The following is a 21,447-nucleotide window of genomic DNA, read 5'->3' on the forward strand; positions in this document are numbered from 1 at the left end:
GACTTGACATGGTAATCAGTAGGGCTGCACAATACATCAAAATTATCTAAATATCGCAAATGTACATATCGCAATATGCATATCGCAACGGCACGCAATATACTTCAACATTTTGAAAAGTGTGCGTTTCAGGTCGATGATATAGCAGAGAATAAACTGGGCACACGACTGTTACTTATGTGACTTGCTTGACGTTAAAACGAGTTTTTAAGCACAATAACTTGCGAAAAACAACTCATTGCAGTCTCGCACTGTCTGACACACACACCGAAAGGTGCGCACAAACCGCCTCTCTGAAAGCGTGTGATCCCTTCAGTTCTGTTTCATGTCTTGTTACACACTCGAACTGTCAAACACAGTTACGTCAAAATGTCTGTCTCGATGAGTATTCATGTAAGCACAGTCGGTTGTGCTTTAAGTGAACAATATCAGTTGGGGAAAGAAACCGAATGCGTGTCAATAGGATCCGTGCATTAGGTCTTAAAGTGACAGCCTGCTAATACAGTAAACCTGCCACTGTCTGTCAAAAAACAAAAGAACAAGAGAAAATCACTTGTTTGTTTACATTGATGTTAAAATTATATTGTCAGATTTGTGACATTAATTTTTGCTAAAACACTGCTGGTCACTTTCAGAAGTTGTAGCGATGCTTTCTTTTCCCAGAAAGAATGTGAAACACACAAATGGTATCATTCTCAGTTTTTAAATCATTTTTAAATATAATTGAAATAGATTTTACACACTTAAAGTAATATCGTATCGCATATCGAATATCGCATTATTTAACCAGGATATCGCATATTGCATTTTTCTTCAATATCGCACAGCCCTAGTAATCAGCTACAATCTTAAACAATTTCTAAACCAAAATACTTATAAAAGTTGTAATCAAATATTCATAATTTGTGAAAAAGATTTAGTTCAGAAAAGATTTTAGGGAAATCCCAATAGCACTTGCATACATAAACAAATGCATTGTCCCAAAACCTATCAAAGCATTAAATTGTTTCTTGCAATAATACACAAGTCAACTATATGAGCAATTAGGCATTTCATCTGAATTCATTATTGTAATCCACATGGTTTATTTCTACTGCTCCTAAACCTTTTTGAGAATATTTTGTGAGATTTGCATTTGAGTCCTTGTGTGTGCGTGAATAACAGACTGAGCTCATTACACTCTCATCTCAGCACTTTTATTATTATGTTTGAAGAGTCGCTTGTTGTGCCTCAATGATGACCACAGAAGCATATCAGATAAAATGGGTAGCAAAGATTTTTGCTGACACATCACAAGTGCATTCTTGTCTACATGTGAATACTCTCCACCTCCTATATAAATAACTGGTCTCGAGGGTCTTTTTTGCAGCTTCCGAGGCTCAACATTGCACCAATTCAGCTATTACTACTAAAAGGAACGATGGCTCTTCAGGATGTTTGTGATTTCCTCGAGACCCTTGATGACAGCAGCCCATGCACTTATCTGCCAAATGAGATGGGATACATGTGGAGGACACCATTTGAGTTTGACAGAGACAGTCCTTTTCATTTTCTTTCCCCCCCTCAGCAGAACAGCAGAAAAAGAAAGGCGCCAACTCTTCTTTCTTCAACTTTCTCCTCTCTGTCACCTCATCAGCAACCCTTTCAGCTATCACATGGTACCACCACTTTGGGTTTTATATTTCAGGATGGCGTGATAGCCGCTGCGGACACTCGCGCCAGCTGTAAGGGTCTAATTTGCTGCCCGATAAGTCAGAAGATTATGCCCATCCACTCTCACCTGGTGGTCAACACCTCGGGCAGTGGTGCCGATTGTATGCTATGGGAACGGATCCTCACCCGTGAGATGAGGCTATACCAACTTCGCCATCGCAGGAGACTAAGCGTCAATGGAGCTGCAAAGCTGCTCTCCATGATGCTTCATCCATTCAAAGGCACTAATGTGTGTGTGGCAGCAACTCTATGTGGATGGGATGGAGAAGAAACTCAGATACAGCAGGAAACCCTACGGTCTAGCATGGAAATGGCAGATGTGAAAGAAGCAATGGAACGTGATACCACTGTCTCTCAAATTTCATATGAATCTGCTCTAGCTAGTGAGAAAATGGCTTCAATAAATGAGGAGGAGGAGATTTTGAAGGACACTCATGCACTAAATCCAACTGTGTCAGATCAAAATACAAAAAATGTTCTGTCTACTTTTGGAGGACGGTCTGGTCCCAGAGTGTGCTATGTTTGCAGTGATGGCCTGCGACTGAAAGGAGAGATAATATCAGTGGGCTCAGGGTCACCCTATGCATACGCTGTTCTTGATGATGGTTGGAGATGGGGAATGACTGTGGAAGAGGCGGTGGGACTGGCCCGGGAGGCTGTTTTCAGAGCCACTCACTGGGATGCTTACTCTGGGAATAATGTAGACCTTTTCCACATCACTGCCCATGGCTGCAGACGCAGAAACAGAGAAGATCTGAAGGAGGAGTACCACAGAGAGAGGGAGAGAGAGAAGGAGAAGATCAAGGAGAGGGAGAAAGAGAGACAGAAAACAGAGTCAGACGAGCTGGTTGAAGGTGATATGTATTCAGTACACTGTGGATAGGGACACAAAAAAAAAAAAAAAAGACATGGATGGAATGTGAATGTGATGGACAGAAATAGCAGTCGTGAGTAGAACAATGTCAGGCGGTTCACTTGACAGCACAGATCAAATTAATACAAAATGCACAGGAAATTCAAATACATTCTCATAAACTCTTTATTTAAACCAAATTAATAAGATAGTTATCAATGCATTTTTTTCAGACAAAGAATTGTAATCATAAAAACATTGGATTTCCCTTTGCTGTTGTTGCAAAGGACCAAGAATGATTAATTTTATACTTTAAATCAATATTATTCAACAAATGTCATTAATATGTGTTAACAAATTTAGTCCATTTCCAATTGACAATGTACTTGTGCAATAAAATGTTGTGTTGTAGTTTATGTGTCATTAAGTAATAATTTGAGAAAAGTATCAATGAAACAATCAGTTTTAAAATGTCCAACCATTTGGGTAAAAAGATCAAAATAATCAACAATTTCATAGTCCAATTTTTTTTTTTAGAGACCCAAGCATTGACAATAATTAAGCATTTTGTTCTCCTTGTGTTTTAGGAAGCTATCGTTATAACATTCATATTTTAGGCCTATTTTGTGGTGAATCAACGTATGAACGAATTTAGTCAAATGATTACATTTGTTCACACATGATGAATTTGGAACCGCATACTATTCTTTATATGGAAAAAAATAGCCTATGCGGTTCTGAATTCAGAAACAGTGTTAGCAACAATGACAGTATAGCTATACGTATACTTTATCAAGCTGTGATATTAAATATGTACTTTTTAAAGCCAAAACGGTCACTATGATACATTACAGAGTGTCAGTCACTTTTTAATGTTAGGCATATTTAGTAAAAAATAATTTTGTAATTTGTAGTAATTTTGCTACAACGATCATCCTGGCCCTTAGATGGCGCCATAATCAATTGCATCCTCAACATGTAATAGACAAGAAGTAGAACGCCGCTTCTGGTTATTATCTGAAACATGGCGCTGTCTAGTGTATTGCGGAGTGAGTCTGCGAATTTCTCAGATCGCTTTGACCGTCCTTTATCGCACGGTTGTGGCCCCAACCAGACGGATCTCGGCTTTGGAGACGCACTGAGTGACAGTCTGAACTTTGCCGTGAAACCGCTGGGTGAAGAGGATGAACAGGAGAGAAAAATCGAGTTTCTGCATGGCACGACCACCTTAGCATTCAAAGTGAGTTCATTTAGCCAGCAGCTAATAGCATCTGGACAGTTTGAAAACTATTTACCCCTCCATTAATATCTCCATACAATAACCTAATAATTGACACATTCAGAAGCGTGTCTATTAAAAAAAACTGTTCTGATGTTTATGCAGCGTTTGAAATGAATAGAAGGCGAAAGGATTAAGTTATTGACTACTAGACAGTTCACCAAGTATACCAGTGTTTACTCATTTAACTGTTTTATTAGACTTGCGTAGAACTTTTAGCGCATTTCTATCGTATGAAAAGTAACATGCACTGATAAATCTATTGTTTTTTGTCTTAAAGGGCAGCGCCACTATTCGTTTCATTAACAAGAACCGCAAACTTGTGTGACACGTTAAAACGTGTTTACAGTGCTGCGAAGTCTCTAAAAGTCTGTATGGAAGTTTAAATGAAGGCGGATTATAGTATGAGTACATACTGGAGCAAAGCTGGAGTCTGTATGCTAAAGTGAAGATGACCAGAAATACCCATAATGACACAGCAACTAATGTGCTTTATCATTGTGGACTATAGCGTCCAGTTGTAGCTTGTTCATACCTATGTGATCCAGACATGAGATTGCATTTATTAGTGGACCTAAAGGTTACTGACAAATGTTTTGTAAATTCACAGCTCCATTGCAACACTTTTTAACACTCTTATTAAGGTTTCACTACATGTAGTTTTTTAAAAACTCTTTTTATTGAACATTTTATTTATTTTAGTTTTAAATAAATGGAACATTGTTACATAACATTTGCTTAGAATAGTAATAATAAAAAGTATTCAATAAATACGTAAATCCCTGACAGCCCTTAAAGGGATGGTTCACCAAAAAATTTAAATTTTGTCATCATTTGCTCACCCTCAAGTTGTTCCAAACTTGTAAGAATTTCTTTCTATTGTTGAACACAAAATAAGATATTTTGTTGAATATGGGGAACTAAACAGTTGATGGACTCTATTGACTATGGAAGTCTGGTTACTGACATTCTTCCAAATATCTTTTGTGTTGAGCAGAAGAAAGAAATTCATACAGGTTTGGAACAACTTGAGGGTGAATAAATGATGACAGAATTGTAATTTTTGGGTGAACTATCCCTTTAACAAATCGACATTAGCGTCTGACTAGAGCATTAAAGGAAAAAGTATAAGAAATAAAAGAAAACCGAAAAACTAAATTAAATATAGGGTACTCTTCCACTTCAGTAAATACACAACATCCTATTACATTATCTACATTGTTCATACATTTACAAATATTAAAGCTATTTCCTTTAAAGCAAAAATGCCTCAGTTAACACCCACTTCTGTTGAAAAATGTCTGCTTTCAACTGTAAATCCGCAGTCATTTTCTCTCTCTCTTTCTATATTCATCAAGGGGAATCCATCAAGCAGGGAAAAAAAACATTGGGTGCATTGGTATAGCTCTGCCTAAAACTTTTCTAATTTCCCTTTTAACTCCCGGCCAATACCCCTGTATTTTGGCACTACATGTCATTTAATGTCTTCAGTGGCATAATACATATTTATTTGAGTGGGTGGCAATAAATTGCATTGACATAATAAATTATTCAAAAGCCTGTGTTAGTCTATTTGTTAGAACAAACAAATGATAGCTTATTGATATCATAAAGTGTCATTCTGTTTGAAGTCAACAATATTCTATTAAATGATGACCGTACTGATAGGCTGATGAAACTATTCATGCTACTAGTGACATGAAAATCTGCAGACAGGATAAAATATAACGAAATATTAGTGATTATGTTTTTGAAAAAAAATAAGAGAACCTTGACAATGCAACTTTCAAAAGGCTTTTAATGGAGAAAGATGCTTGATGGAGCCATATGGTGTCGTTATTGTGTTATGCTAAACAAGTCAAACCTTGACTCCTTGATTTATTTATTATTCAGATTAAAGAGCCCCTGTTATGCTTTTTCAAATATTGCCTTTCATGCAGTTTGAATGTAAAAGGCCTGCAAAGCGCCCGCAAACGTCTACTTTGATCTGCCCTCAAACACTAATTGTTGCTGAGGTCTGGAAGAATTTGGTACATTTTGTCGACATCGTTAAGAAGACTGTTTTCTGTGATACGAATTAGGGATGGGCGATATCTTATCGTTTGCGATATACCGGTAAAAATTCTCCCCACGATAAAAATTTGCCTTCCCGCGATAATAACGATAAAGCCTAGTTGATGGCGCGACCCATCCGCACCGTGCCACCGCTGGCCGTCTCTTGATGCCCTAAACGTTATTACTTTATGATGGCCGCGGTGGCTGCGTTCGTCACTCTGTATAGCTGAACGGGGGTTGGATAGAGAATTTCTTGTGGTGCCCCACGCAGCACTCGGTGCTCTACGCGCAGTGCTTGATAGGAGCTGCGGCACTGAATCCGCATCTCACGTGCAGAACAAAAACAACTATGGTGGAAGCTGCGGAAGAGTTCATAGCTAAACGAGGGGCTACCTGAGGGCAATCTGAACCATACAGATGTATTTTCACTCGCTGAGCACTTGGACTGAGCGCTTAAGAGATTTGCTCTTTCTCAAGCGATCGGTAAAGCACACTATTTCAGTTAATCTCAATGAATGCGCAGTGTATATGACGCACATTAAACACTAGTGTGAGGCGCGCGACTGAGAGCGCTCAGTGTTTCACACACACTCAAAGAGAGAGCGAGAGTCTTATATCAAACAGAATTGACGTGCTACATGTAAACAATATCCGTTGTTGCATTTTCCTGTAAGTAATGGCGTTTATTTGGAATTATTCAGCCTTTCGTGAACAGGAAGAAAGGAATGCACAAACGGGAATCTCATTGGCTGGCGCGCACCTATTACTGTGCCTGTTTTGATTTCAGCCAATCAGTTGGAATGAACGCTGACAACGTGATTAATATTCATGAACCCAGAAGCTCATTATTCCTTAGTGCAGTTTATTTTTATTAGTAGAATAATTCGTGGTATTATTATATTATCAACTCAAATTACTGAAGTTCTATCATTAAATCATTATTTTCAACTTTTTTGTAATCTGAAGACATTTTTGGGATAATTACTTTTGCTGTTTCTGCTATTTTACCAGTTTGCACCATGAGTGTATGAATAAATACTGAATCGGTTTACATGTAAAACTTGTCATTGATTTCAAAATTATTATTGTTTGTATTGTGTGACGTTTTTTAGCACAGTTGCACTATTTAAACATTTCCTGCACTTTAACAGAAGACAATTATATCTGCAACTTTTCCATTTCTGAAAAGGCTGGTGTGGAATTTTACATAAAAAAATTATTAAAAAATTATTAATTAAATATATATATATATATATATATATATATATATATATATATATATATATATATATATATATATATATATATATATATATATATATATATATATATATATATATATATATATATATATATATATATATATATATATATATATATATATAAAACATGGGGAATGATACTACATTTATCGTCATTGATATCGTTATCGCAATAAATACTAGAAAATATCGGGATAAATTTTTAAGTCCATATCGCCCATCCCTAATACGAATCTACTTTGCACGCATTTCAAAAGGATGAGGACTCGCGCTGGAATTGATACGGAAAAAATGACGGCATAATTACTGTTTGTATCACTGTGTATACAAGTGCTGAGGAAACCTCCTGAGCTGAAATTCATATATGATAATGGGTGTTTCGTTTCGAACACGTGCTGTAAGCGGTTCGTTTGACTAGTGTGAGTGATCCGAACCGTGCCCGGGCGCGGCTCAATTAGCCGGCCCTGGCCCGCTTGGAAGAGGTGGGCCAGAGCACGGTTCAGTTGGACTCGGGCGCGGTTCGCATGCAGTGTGAGTGCTAACCGTGCTGGAGCACGGAACAGCTGCGCGCTACTATCAACATTACGACAGCAAACACCAAACTATTACTACTTGGATACACTTTCCAATTAAATCAAGTATATTCACGTTTATAACGGTCCTGGTTCTCACCTCATTGATGAACATGAATTGTAGTTTGCGAGTAAAGCTGCAAATTCCTCTGTCAAAGTCAGCTGCCTCCGTAATAATATTCTGATATGTGCAGTGCAATCAAGTGAAAATCGCTGCATGGCATAAATGATAAATGTTTTAGGCAGTCTATTAGCGAAAACACTTTTCTTCCCGTTTTCTTCAAAACAAAAATTTGCATCATGAATGACGTAAGCGTGCTCCGGTCCGGTATGTTAAGTGCAATGTGAGTGCAGGCCAGCGGGGGAGTGGGGAGGGGGGACAATCGCGCTCGGGCACGGTACAAGGCAACCATGCCTAGTGTGAGTACACCCTTAATCACCAAATATAACCAAAATCTGGGGATTTTGAAGGGTTAGTTTAAAATGATCCAATAATTTACTCACCCTCAAGCCATCCTAGTTGTATATGATATGTATATGGCTCTGGGGGCTAATCCGGTTGTTAAGTCTGACGTCACATGTTAGCGCTTCCGGGTCCAAACGCTCTATCCTCATACCACAAGAAAAAAAACAAACGGTGCTAATATACACCCACAATGTGCTGTAATACTACAAAAAATTTTATCTATTATAAAATTCCAGATGTCCAGACAGTGGTCATCTTTTATAAATCGCTAAAATATGAATATCTGTGACACTGTGAGCATAGAGACTGTTGTGTAGACTGCACTTATTTAAAATGTTTAACTTTTTAAAATGTTTGATGTTTAATATGAATAAATAGCGCTTGTAAATGGCCGTCGATGGCATTCTCAAATGAAACGAGTTGGGGCTTGGACCCAGAAACGGCGTTCCTTATGTCACAACTTAAAGGGATAGTTCACCCAAAAATGAAAATTGTCATCATTTACTCACCCTCAAGTTGTTACAAACCTCTATGAGTTTCTTTGTTCTGCTGAACACAAAAGAAGATATTTTGAAGAATGTTTGTAACCAAGCAGATAGAGCAACCATTGACTACCATAGTAGGGAAAAAAATACTATGGTAGTTAATGGTTGCTCTATCTGCTTGGGTTACAAACATTCTTCAAAATATCTTCTTTTGTGTTCAGCAGAACAAAGAAACTCATACAGGTTTGGAACAACTTGAGGGTGAGTAAATGATGACAGAATTTTCTTTTTTGGGTGAACTATCCCTTTAACAAGCGGATAAAGGCCTTCTGAAGCAAATCAATGGATTTTTTTTGTAAGAAAAATATCAATATTTAACACGTTATAAAGTAAAATATCTAGCTTCCGACGGACCACCTTCCGTGTTCAACTTGCATATAAAGTGTAACACCTCTTGTAGTTCAAAATGCTCACGCTAGTTAAGCAGTTAAGCTTTTTCGTGTATTGAATACGGAAGGTGGTCTGTTATTTTACAACATAACATGTGAAATATTGATATTTTTCTTACAAAAACCCATCGATTTGCTTCAGAAGGCCTTTATTAGCCCCCAGAGCCGTGTGGAGTACTTTTATAATGGATAGATACACTTTTTTTAGGCAATTCACTGCCATTATAAAGCTTGGATTAGCCAGGACATTTTTTTATATAAATCTTATTGTATTCATCTGAAAGAAGTATGTCATATACACCTAGGATGGCTTGAGTATGAATAAATTATGGGATAATTAAATTTTTTTGGTGAACTATCCCTTTAAAATAGCATAATAGCATAATAGCAACATTTAAATATTATACATCAGCATTTTGTTGTTTTCTGTAAAATCAACATTAAAGTAAAATGTAAATTGTGAATAAATGTGCAAGCTTCATCAATATAATTCTCTCATCTGTCTCAGTTTGAGCATGGCGTCATTGTGGCCGTGGATTCCAGAGCGACTGCCGGCTCCTATATCGCTTCACAGACAGTGAAGAAGGTGATTGAAATCAACCCATACCTGCTCGGCACTATGGCAGGAGGAGCCGCGGACTGCAGCTTCTGGGAGCGCCTGCTGGCCAGGCAGTGCCGCATCTACGAGCTGCGCAACAAAGAGCGCATTTCAGTGGCAGCTGCCTCCAAGCTACTGGCTAACATGGTGTATCAGTACAAAGGCATGGGCCTCAGCATGGGCACGATGGTCTGCGGCTGGGACAAAAGAGGGCCAGGTAAATAATATCATACGGATGTGTAAATTGGATTACGACTTGGTTAGACAAAGTTTTAATTTTATGTTGCATTTGGCCACAGTTATATAAAGTTCTAAAATATTTATTATAATAAGTATAAATACTTATAATTTTATACGCACACACTGGTCATAATAAATACACTATACATACTGGTAATAGTGTATATAATTGATAAAAGCATTGCCTTGGTTAGACAGTTGTAATTTTGTGTTGCATTTTTGCCACACTTTTATAAAATGTTATATTGTATTATAATAAAAAGTATAAATTAAATTTTTCATACGCACACACACTGGTAATGGATATTACACACACTGGTTATAATAAATACACGATACATACTGGTAATAGTTAGGGATGGGCAACAGCGGTCGATTAATCGAGTACTCGAACGTGACAGCGATCATCGATCATGAGAACGATGATCGCCCTGAAAAAAAATATTTGTCTCTTTTTTTTATTGGTTATTGCATCGTTTTGCGCGGTACCGGAGGTCTGATTGGTTAGCGTTATACAGCACCTCCAGACCGCGGCGAAATAAAGTGAAACTGAGGCGTGCACTGCAGTGATGTCTGGAATCACTGTGATCATTGAATGGTTAGTGCAAGATGTGCAGCGCCAATCTGTCATAGCATTATAATGAGAACACGATGGAAATTAGAATGCTGTGAATGATCTGTGCTTAGTTCCCCGTGTATCAGCTGATCCACAGAGAAACTAGCGAGAACACTAGCGCGTGAAGTTCATGTGCGCATTCGCGTCCTTTTCTGCAGATGCACGTTGTAAGATTACTTTATGTTGTCTATATGGTTAATCTAATATAAGAAGCGTTTGGTTGAGCTTATTAAGCTAGCAAAGCACTGCCGTTATACCGGCTGTTGTTCATTCTCTTCAGTTTCAGCTCAAACGCATATTTCATGCTCGACATGATGGTTTAGAGACAGTCAAATTCTTTTTAGATAGGCTATTTCTTTCTCAGAATCATTGATATTAGTAATGCAGCGGTGCTATACTGTTCTCGTATTTTTTAACAGTAGACCTAGTTTATTTAAAGTTGTTTTTCGTTATGAGTTTGAAAACGCGCTTAAAATAAAATGAAGTGCATGATGTGCAGAGTCAATCTGTCATAGCATTATAATGAGAATAGGATTTTGATAAAATGTTGTTTCTGTGTGCTTTCGTTGTCCGTGTATCAGCGTTGTTAAGGGAAGAGCGCATTCAAAATGTTCCGTTTCAAACCATAGCCTGTAAAATCTAGCACGCTGAAGTTCACGTGCGCATTCACGTCCTTTTGTGTTGATTTATGTCGTAATAGGTTCATAATAATCTTCATATTAATATTGATATAGGGTGCGTTTGGTTGAGTTTATTAACCAGCTAGCAAGCTCTGCAGGGTGGTGTTATTTCACAGTTTCAGCTCAAAGGCAATGCTCGATATTACTGACTTGGTTATTTGAGACAGTCATTTTATAAAGATGTTTCTTTTTCAAAGACATTTATGCATCATAATCTAGTAGTTATTTTTTGTTTTATATGTTCATGTTTTCATATACCTGTTTTCATGTCACGTTTGTATTGGTCAATAACCTTTTTCATAACAGTTTTCATTATCTCAATGATGGACATGCCCCGCCCCCTGCACATGCCCCGCCCCCGAGTACTCGAGTACTCGTTTTTGAAACCTATCGATGATCGAAATGAGAAATTGACAAAAATGCCCATCCCTAGTAATAGTGTATATCATTTATAAAAGTATTGCCTATGTAATTATTTTTTGGAACTGCCAGTAATTATGCTTTGATATAGGTATTGCTTTTGTTAATAATTAATTATTTACTAGGTAACTCAAATGTAAAGAATTGGCATTAACATTGTCATAAATATAAAAACTTTCTCCGCTATTAATACAACCCTGGTTAATAAAATTCTCATAAAATTGTCCTGTGAGCACTGGGACTGAGGATTGTGGTAATTACATAGTTTGTTATACATTTTTGGTATTTACAATAATATTTGCTTTTAATTAAAGGTGATTCCGATTCCTTTCTGCTTCCATTAAAGGCGTTGAGCAGAAACATTCCAGCTGTAAACCATTTGCATCGAATAGCTTAGTGATGTAAAAGATTGTCAAAAGGGGCTTTTTTTTTACGCCATTTATGTTTTGAATGATTGCTGTAGTTGGCATGGGGACAAATTATGTGATTATTTTCTCTGCTGATTTGACCCTGCCTTTCTGCTGAAACGGCTTTGTAAAAATAGCTCTTTCGCCATAATTTTCTGCCAGGCGGCAGCCGGAATCTGGTTTTAATATGCAGCACCAAGACTTCTTTTTTAGATGAATCGCAAACTTGCACATTAATGGACTCTCAAGACCTTTGCTTTTCTAGAAAATTATTGATGTCCATTTTTCTTAATTGGACATTGCATTTAGATCTATAAGAGGCTTTTAATCTAATGGTCTTAATGGTGAGCTCTGCCCATTTTCAGTTCATTTTGTTTTTTCCTAACATGAGGAGTGCAAGCCTAAATGAAGCACAACTGACTGAGAAAGACTAAGATAAATTACTGCTACAAAATGCGGTTCAAAAGCACGAGTGCGCAAACCAGGGAGCTGTTTTAACAAGTACCACCAGATGGCGACATAGCGCTCTGTGATAGTGATGCATCCCTCAAATGCAGACACTGGTGTGTTGTAACTGCTCTACATCACGGCCAATGTGTTTAAAGAGGCCCAGCACAGTGACACAGTAATGGGAAATCAATATGCCGGTGACTGTGGGCCAGGAGGGAGCAACACCATGATGGACGCGGCTCTCAGCCAGGGCAATCAGGTCGCATGCAAAAACCTGTCAGCTCGATCAATTGGGGTTTATGCAGTGACACAGGCTAGCGTGGCCCCGAAAAAAAACAAAACAACCTGTGCCTGGCAGGCAAACAAAACTACGTGGTAAATCTTCCGATCAATTTAGCAAGTAGTGATTGCTGTTAGAAGTTCGATAGCAGCACTAGCTGCGTTGTGATTCAATAGAGAGGTAAATGTTGTGCAAATTAAATCAATCTTGATTAAACAGAGCACATTTACTGCCTTAACAATGTCTGGCAATCTTATTCCTGTCATTTAAGGGTCTGCTGTGAGAAATACATTAAATAAAAAACTATGACATGGTTTTTATGACAAACATGGTATGCAGTGCAACTTCTGTTGAGACCATTGGTGACGCCCCAGAGCTTTAGCCCTTATGTTATTAGAGCCGTACTACAGATGCGTTCTCTCTTTGCTGGTTGAGTTATGGGCTATGTTTACAGCTGCTATTAAAATTAATTTGCGATTCGATCACAGTGGGGTCTAAATATTGTGTGATTCAGTCACCTACTGTGTTTGAGCTAAAACGATTTTTAACATTATTTGGCTATGTGTGATTTTTAAAAGACACTCTTCATGCATGATATGCATAAAGTGGTGCCGGTGTTTACAAGGCCAATCTGACCTTAGGTCAAGCAATTCAAGAAGTGTTTCATAATGGTCTGTATTTTCTTTCGGTATCTTTCTGCATTACACATTCATTTTGGATCTACTTATGATTTGTTCTCCGATGGCTTGTTGTGCACCTACTGTGAAAGCATAGAAAACTTCTGTCCTGCCAGGAGCTGTAAATATCAGCAGGACTGCTATCTCAAAGACGTATGAAGCTCTTTCAACTGGCATCTTTTCATGTTCTGTAGACACGGACTGGCGATGTGCATGCATGCTTCGACGTCTGTACACAGAGTTGCTTTGCTTTCTGAGCAGCTGCACTCATCAGTGGCACTCTTAACCAACCATGGCTGTGTGACAATCAGCGGAGCAGTCAGCCAATCACCTGTGTATACTCCTTCCTTTTGTCTTGAAGTTGCCATTCATGCACGCAGACAGCCGCTCTTTCAGTCTTGCACATCTAACTGCCTGTCACCTTTGTGATGGAGTGCAAGGTGTCTGGCTGTCGTAACATCCTGAGATCGCTCCCGCTTCGGCGCCTCTGCTTTACGAGGGCTCGCAAATTCAAGCGCCTCTTTTGTTCACCTTTACTTCCACACCCTTCCTCAGTGACGCAGGTAGCATGCAACGGCCGTTGTGTGATAAAACGGTCCCAGGTGTTGTACATTTAAAACAAAAAAAAAGTCCCATTCTGCTGAAGAACCCTCGCACTCCGCTCCTAATGAGAACCGGTGCCTTGCGGCTGAAAGAGACGTCCTATTGCATTTTTAACCTGTTTTTAGTTGTCACACTTGGCTCTACAAAATGGTAAATTACCTTGCATATATTCAGGGAGCTGTAACGATTATCAGGTCGAGCTAACGATGCATACAGAGGGTGTAATTTGCTTGTTGAAGGCGTCTGAGCCTCACTTCCTAAGATTGTCCTTAAAATGTCTCTGTGAGCTGATTTTGGGGTTTTTAGAACTTTATCCAAACTTTTCAGAGTGCAAAAGGAATATTTTATAATAGTTTTCAATACTTGTTCTTCACGTTGCAATCAGACTAACCCGCACTCTCATTAACAGGTTCACCTAAAAGGGCTGGATATGTGATTACTTGTTAAAAAAATGTAATGTGTTCATGCAGTGATGCTTTAAAGCCCCGTTTCCACCGAAATTACCCGGAACAATTTGTACCAGGAACTTTTTTTCCCCCAGACCTGCTACTGTCTGCGTTTCCACTGCGGTATAAAGTACCGTGAAGATTAGGCAAATTAGTCCAAAGACGTGGGACTAGGCATGTGCCGGTATCAAATTTTCATGTTGCGATTTAATTGCTGAAGCTTTTATCACGGTATACGGTATTATCACGATGTTGAAATAAGTTGCAAAAAAAGTGTTGTCATACTATAACAGGTTTAATAACTTTCTTATAACAAAATAACCAAACATTTAAATACAATAAAGCAATACACAAAAATGTATAAAGTAAACAAATATTTAAAACAGATTAAAGTGCAAAATAATTATAAAGAACAATAGGTAACACTTTACAATAATGTCTCACCAGTTAATGCATTAACATCAACAAAGAGCGAATAGCTACATTTATAAAGAAGTTATTCTTCTTTGATAATGTTAGTTAAAAAAAGCAACTGTTAGTATTTGTTCAGGTCCATTAAATAATAGTTACAACTTTTGATTTTAATAATGTGTTATTAAATGCTGAAATGTACATTTAACTAAGATTAATACATGCTTTAGAAGTATTTATCATTGTCAGTTTGTTAATGAATGAACTAATGTTAAATAATGGAGCCTTATTGTAATGTGTGTGATTGAACAACAGTCAGAACATATTCAAACAATATCTAGGGCATGTAATTTAGTCCATATTAAAATAAAAAAATTTCAAGTTTGAAAATGAATTGCCTTAAGTCTTTAAGTATTAAGTATTAGGTTATGTGATGACGAGCACCATATAGTTTTGTTTACGAGGGTTACCGGGGAAACGGCTGCATTTCTGCTGTTCCGTCACCGCCCTCTGCTGTCAGGTGAATGTGAATGTGCACTTCAGCGCGTCTCCTTCAGGCGTTCCGCCATGTGCTCGGCTCATGCACAGCCTATTTACATCAGTGCGCATTCCTCTTTGATGTGTTGTTCATTTTAAACAGTTGATGGGTAAAGTATTCTTAAAATTCATTCTAAAAATCGGAATAATTCGTAATAAATAATTATTCCCGATATTTTGAAGTGCCCACGATAACAATATTGTGCATGTTCATTATTGCGGTATATCGCATTACCGTTTACCGGCACATGTCTACTTGGGACTGCCCGCGACTGTTCCTCCCAGTCACCGACGGACAGTAATAATTTTTTTGCAATACTGTCTGCAACAAAAACAAGTATGGAGGAGATGCAAGCAGCGCTGCTTAAGCTAGTTATATATTGGTTTACTAAAGAGGTAATTAACAAAATGGCGGAAAAGAGACGAGCATACTAAAGCGTATTCTGAAAGCTCGTAAAGCTAAATTTAAAATAAGACAACGTATGTTATTGTCAGCTATTGAGACAACGCGTGCCATCGGACAGAAAGAGCAAGACTGATATTTACTGAACGCAGAACAAACCTCACAAAAGACTTTTAAAAATGCCGGATAAAATGCTGCGTGAGTTCAACCAATCAGCATGTTCAGCGCCCAAGTCCCACGCCCGAAAGTTCCTGAACTTTGAAAAAGTACTACCTCGCGAGCAGGGCCGTTTGGAGGGGGAAATATTTACCCGGAACTTCATTTAGACCCTGGTTCCTGCGGTCGAAACACACAGAGTACCACCCCAAAGTTCCTAGTTCCTGCGGTGGAAACGCGGCTTAAGTGTGTAAACTCAATTTGATATTATAGAGACCACATGTTTCATGCTCTTTTGGTGCCTTGGGCTGACTCATTCTCTCTGACTAGTTTGGTATGAGAGAGTCACAACAGCTTGTTGTAGTGTCACATATGTCATTGGAGAGCACACTCACACAAAGTAACAGTTGTGTTTATGCTATCTGCATTGAACTACAACTTTGACGTTGCTTAACTTTTTGAAAAATTAAAACTAGTGCTATCAATCAATTAAAAAAAATTAACTAGATAAATTCCAGATTTTTTTCTTCTGTGATTTTAATCGCCATTAAAACACGTTTTTGATATATTTAATAATGTAGTAATTTCACAATTGCTCTCCAAATTAATGTAGAAACAACATGGACAGTATATTTTAAATACTTGATTAATGGCATCTTTTTATGAATGAAGGCCAGTATCAGTGACATGAATACAGCTACTGATGTCAACATGAATAAAATTTTTTTTTTTAAAAGGTGCACTATGTAAATTTTAGCGGCATCTAGGGGTGAGGTTGTGAATTTCAACCTTCCACCGCTCACCCCTCCCTTATGAAGCACACAGAGAAGCTACGGTGGCCGACACAGAACAAAGATGTCGTTGTCTGAGACAGCAGAGAGTGGCTAGTGCTCTGTAGAGAAGTTTGTCCGTTTACGGCTACTGTAGAAACATGGCGGCGCAAAATGGTGACTTCACTGTAAGGGGACGCGTGGTGTATGTAGATAGAAATGGCTCATTCGAAGGTAATTAAAAACCATAACGGTTCATTATGTTCTCTTTATACACCACTGAAAACATAGTTATGTATATTATATTGCATTTCTGTCAATAGATCCTTATAAATATTACACAGTGCACCTTTAAACAATAATTATAGCCATTCAGCGTTAGTGTAGTTGAAAGATATCATTTTTCACAAAAACATTTATTAGGCCTCAAAAAAATATAACTTTTAAGTGAAAAAAGTCACTTAAAATAAAAATTTAAGTGAACTTAAAACAATCCTCACATAAACCCATAATAAATGTCATATTTACCGGTTTCCTTCATACCCGTCTAACAGGTAGGAAATATACAGAAAGTTGTCAAACAGTCATAAATTATAAACTAAATATAGATGAATTCTTATTAAAGCTACAAAAGTTCTTTAATCAAGAGCAGTGAGTAATTTTCTGTTACCTTTTGTTCTTTGATTAACTTTAACTTTAATGACAGACAGCATTAGTGGCTGCTGTCACTTTAAGGCCTACTGCTGCTGCACATGACGCAGATCTGACACAAGTCTAATTTTATCACAACTCTTTTACATTTATTTAAGAACCAGCATAGCAGCAGAATCGGTGATAGAAGATCAACAGTATGAGATTTGAATTCCGGACTAACTGTGCGTTCACACCACCGCCGGTGAGAGTGTCAAAATTAGCTCTGGCCGCCCTGCCAACGACGCTGTAGAAAGATTTGCGGACACGCTGACGCCCTGACGTAGATCGGTTGCTTGGTCTTTTTAAAAACTTTATTTAAAGGGGCTGCAAATCAAACAAGCCTGTTGATCGGCATTTGTGCTGACTGACCACAAGGAGAGTATAAATTGACTTCATGAAATCATTTAAATATGAAAGTTTAAAAAAAAGATGGATAAAAAGAAGTTAAAAGTCATTTGTGTGGTGTGTGTGAATAAAATTAAAAGCCTTGTGTGGTTGTGGTTAAGTGCTAGTCTAATTTCAACATGTAGATTATAGATGTTTACTAGCCGAAACACGTCATAGCTCGTTATCATAAAGCTGACCTGATTTCAACTCACAAATCTTCCGAGACGCACCGCTCTCGCCGGAGCGTGCAGCCGTCTCCCATTGAAAATGAATGACTTCCGGTGGCCACTTCAACGTTCTCGCCGGAGCTTTCAGCCGGCTCCCATTGAAAATGAATGACTTCCGGCCACTTTAACGTTCTCGCCGGAGCTTGCAGCCGGCTCCCATTGAAAATGAATGACTTCCGGTGGCCACTTTGACACTCTCGCCGCCGGCGGTGTGAACGCACAGTAAGGCTGTATCTTCACAGCTGAGGTTTGAGCATTACTCCTGGCTATGGAAAATATTGAGAAGGGTCAAAAACTGAACTTTTTAATTGCCTCTGACTCAAGGTCTTGTCTTCATGCACTTGAATCCATAATGACGGACCACCCCATAATTGTTGAAATTAAGTTAGGTCTTTTAAAGAATGAAAACTTTAATATAATCTTTTTATTGTTCATTCAAGCACAAAGAGAACTCTATTCTGGCATGCTTCTGTCTGTGCATCGTGTGTCAGGACTTTCACAGACAACACATTCTCTTTTGTCTTGTTGCGCTTGAATGGTTTAAAAGCATTTGCATGTATAAGGCCCAATCCCAAATCTATTTTATATTTAAAAAAATATATATTTTGTGCTTTATTTGGACTTAAGAAAACGGCGCTCGTTTTCAGTTCGAAAACATATGAGCCTTTGAGTTTCCTAAGACGATACAGAATGATACAGAACATACAAGCTTTTCCATCGGCCAAAATGTTCTCGGTTTATTAACCCATTCCATTCAGTGCCCAGTCGGCCAGTACTGATATGGTTTTGTTTTCTACTGTGTCATTTGTTGCCTTGGTAACACAAGATTTTACAAATGAGTTTACGTAATGTAAATAGCGACTGCATTACGAAGGATGACAAGATATTTATTTTAACTGATCATCACTCAAATAGCGTGTTTTTGCAAGCTACGGAGAAACTGGCAGCCAGGCAACATACAAGTGATCGATCCTGAGTGGCAACATCACAACACAACAGTTGGTGTATGCAGGGAAATTCCTCTTACCCCTTCATTTAAAGTATGGTCCCGAAAGCTCTTCGTTTGAAGGGCTTTCTAGCCCTTCCCCTTACCCCTACCACTCCAGCCAAAAGACAATTGAGACACCCCTACCCCTTCACGTGAACATGCAAAACAAAGGGGTAGGGCAAAGGGTAGAAATTGAATTGGGCCTAGGAGTATGATCATATAATATAACATAACTCTAGCCAAAAGATGACAGAAAAACGGCGTTAATTGCGTTAAAGACTTTTAATGTGCTAAACAGGAAAAACGTAATAGCATGTGTTAACATTGACGCCACTAATTTAAATCATTCAGTTGCGATTTCATTATTATTTTTTGAATATTTCAATAATTTCTATATATAGTGCAGCCTTTTCACCAAAAAATAATTTACTCCCCTTCATGTTTCAAACCTGTATGGCTTTCGTTTTTTGTTGATGAGTCAAATGTTGTTTTGCTGAATTTTATTGTGTGGACAAAATCAGTTGAAACATTCTTCAAAATATATTTTATGTTCCAAAATGTGAGTAAACGATGATGTTATTCGTTTTGGGGTGAACTATCTGGTTAACGGTCCATCTGCAGCCTGGTTCTGCTGGAGCACAGATGGGACGTAGTCACCATAACTGTAGGAGTTCGTTTTGTCATAGCGCAGCCTTTCTGACACTTGAAACTTGCCTTGAAGTGGTCTGCTTCTGGGCCAGACAGTGACCCACCAGTTCACCAACTGTGATCTGCGTCGTCCATCATGTTTGGGTTGAGGTCAGGTCTTCAGGTATAGATCAATAATTAATTCTGGTGTTTTTGGAGCGATCAATAGCACCTCAGGCGCCGCCCTGGGTTAGACGCAGTGTTTGCTTGTGCCTGGTCAGTAGCTTGTCCTTAGCTTACTTAGTATTAGCAAGATGTAAGCTGTAATATTTCATTTTTTTCCCATCCTGCTTTTAGGCTGAAGCCCCTAGGTAACCAAGAGACAGAGCTTCAGCTACTGAGCATCCGGCTGTCAGAAAAAAAAAATAGTAAACCAACTGTTTCCCATGATTCCTTGTCTCACATGTACACATCGAGATGGATTTGACCTTGTATAGTTCAGAACATTATTTGTTCATACTTCATAACATTACATTGATCTACTGAATTCTCTCTTAAGGGTTTTGCTGCTTTTTACGCTTTCATCTTTCGTGGAGGCGCCTGCCTTTTTAGCACAGCAGGATATAGAGCAGTTCTGATGGTCTCTCTCTTCCTTCTGCTTTCCTCTGAACGCAGGGCTCTACTACGTGGACTCCGAGGGCAACCGCGTGTGCGGAGACCTGTTCGCAGTTGGTTCGGGATCCATGTACGCCTACGGTGTCGTCGACAGTGGCCTTCGCTACGACCTGACCGTAGAGGAAGCCTGTGACCTGGGCCGCCGCGCTATCTACCAAGCTACTTACCGTGACGCCTACAGCGGAGGCCAAGTCAATCTCTACCACGTCCACAGCGAGGGTTGGGAAAGGATCTCTCAGGAAGACGTGCTTCAGCTGCACCTTAAATACCAGAGCGAGAAAGCATAGAGGGAGGGAGGGATGGATGGAGATGAGGGAAGAGGTCAATTGAGTTTCAAAAGGAAGGGTGAGACCAGTCACATGAAGAATGAATGGCAGATTAGTGATGTAACCTGAAAGGCACTTCGGTTAACTTAATGAAATCTGCTTCGAGGAAAGTTAATGCCAACTGTTTTGTAAGAGCTGGCTCGTCTGTGCATGAGAAACCCAAAGCTGTCTCTCTCTTCCTCTCATCTCCCTTTCTCTTGAAGTTAGATCAATTTCCGTTAGTTTTCTCATGTATGTTATTCGTCGAGTTTTCAGCCACAGTTTCAGTAGTATTACAACCCCATCCATTGCAGTTCTTCTTGCTGTTTGTGATTATAAAATAAGGGGGCGCTGTATCCCAATGGACACTATGACAAGCCAAAACTCCAGTTTGCCAGCTTTGCTGAGTGGGAGTGTGCTTCTGTTCTTCACATCTCACATGTATATGCAGTGACCACAGTTACTAAACCTACTCTCAATAAAACCTTGCATTTTTGCTATTTGTGTTTTTTTTTCTTCTTGATCCTGATGTATTGGTTGGTAAGCGTTTTGACGGGTATTCACAAGTTGCACAGTGTCTTAAATTTATTTTGAACCTTGAGTCACACCTAATGTATGAATGTCATTGCATTAGATAACAAAATATCAAACCAGCTGCATCTGCAAAGTGGCAACAAATTTCTCCAAAACTATACTTTTCTTGTCCAGGTACTTTTT

At 38.6% G+C, this 21,447-nt stretch overlaps 2 protein-coding genes across 2 annotated transcripts; both read left to right on the forward strand.

Moving 5' to 3' along the window:
* Positions 1 to 1,420: 1,420 nt before the first annotated feature.
* Positions 1,421 to 2,596, forward strand: psmb11a (proteasome 20S subunit beta 11a; the record flags this gene model as incomplete). Its single annotated transcript, XM_079820462.1, has 1 exon — positions 1,421 to 2,596. The coding sequence occupies one exon, from the start codon at positions 1,421 to 1,423 to the stop codon at positions 2,594 to 2,596; it is 1,176 nt and encodes a 391-aa protein (XP_079676588.1).
* A 951-nt stretch (positions 2,597 to 3,547) lies between these two features.
* On the forward strand, positions 3,548 to 21,229 carry psmb5 (proteasome 20S subunit beta 5). Its single transcript, XM_079819061.1, has 3 exons — positions 3,548 to 3,806; positions 9,643 to 9,949; positions 20,426 to 21,229. The coding sequence occupies exons 1-3, from the start codon at positions 3,591 to 3,593 to the stop codon at positions 20,710 to 20,712; spliced, it is 810 nt and encodes a 269-aa protein (XP_079675187.1). The 5' UTR covers positions 3,548 to 3,590; the 3' UTR covers positions 20,713 to 21,229.
* The last annotated feature ends 218 nt before the right edge of the window (positions 21,230 to 21,447 follow it).

Source organism: Gobio gobio (assembly GCF_949357685.1).
Source record: "Gobio gobio genome assembly, chromosome: 6".
Taxonomy (NCBI): domain Eukaryota; kingdom Metazoa; phylum Chordata; class Actinopteri; order Cypriniformes; family Gobionidae; genus Gobio; species Gobio gobio.

Bases quoted from the DNA above. Each gene is read 5' to 3' on its own strand.
- psmb5 (XM_079819061.1), top strand. From the start codon at position 3,591: ATGGCGCTGTCTAGTGTATTGCGGAGTGAGTCTGCGAATTTCTCAGAT. The intron at 3,807-9,642 runs GTGAGTTCATTT...CATCTGTCTCAG, and splicing joins CGACCACCTTAGCATTCAAA to TTTGAGCATGGCGTCATTGT. The intron at 9,950-20,425 runs GTAAATAATATC...CTCTGAACGCAG, and splicing joins CTGGGACAAAAGAGGGCCAG to GGCTCTACTACGTGGACTCC.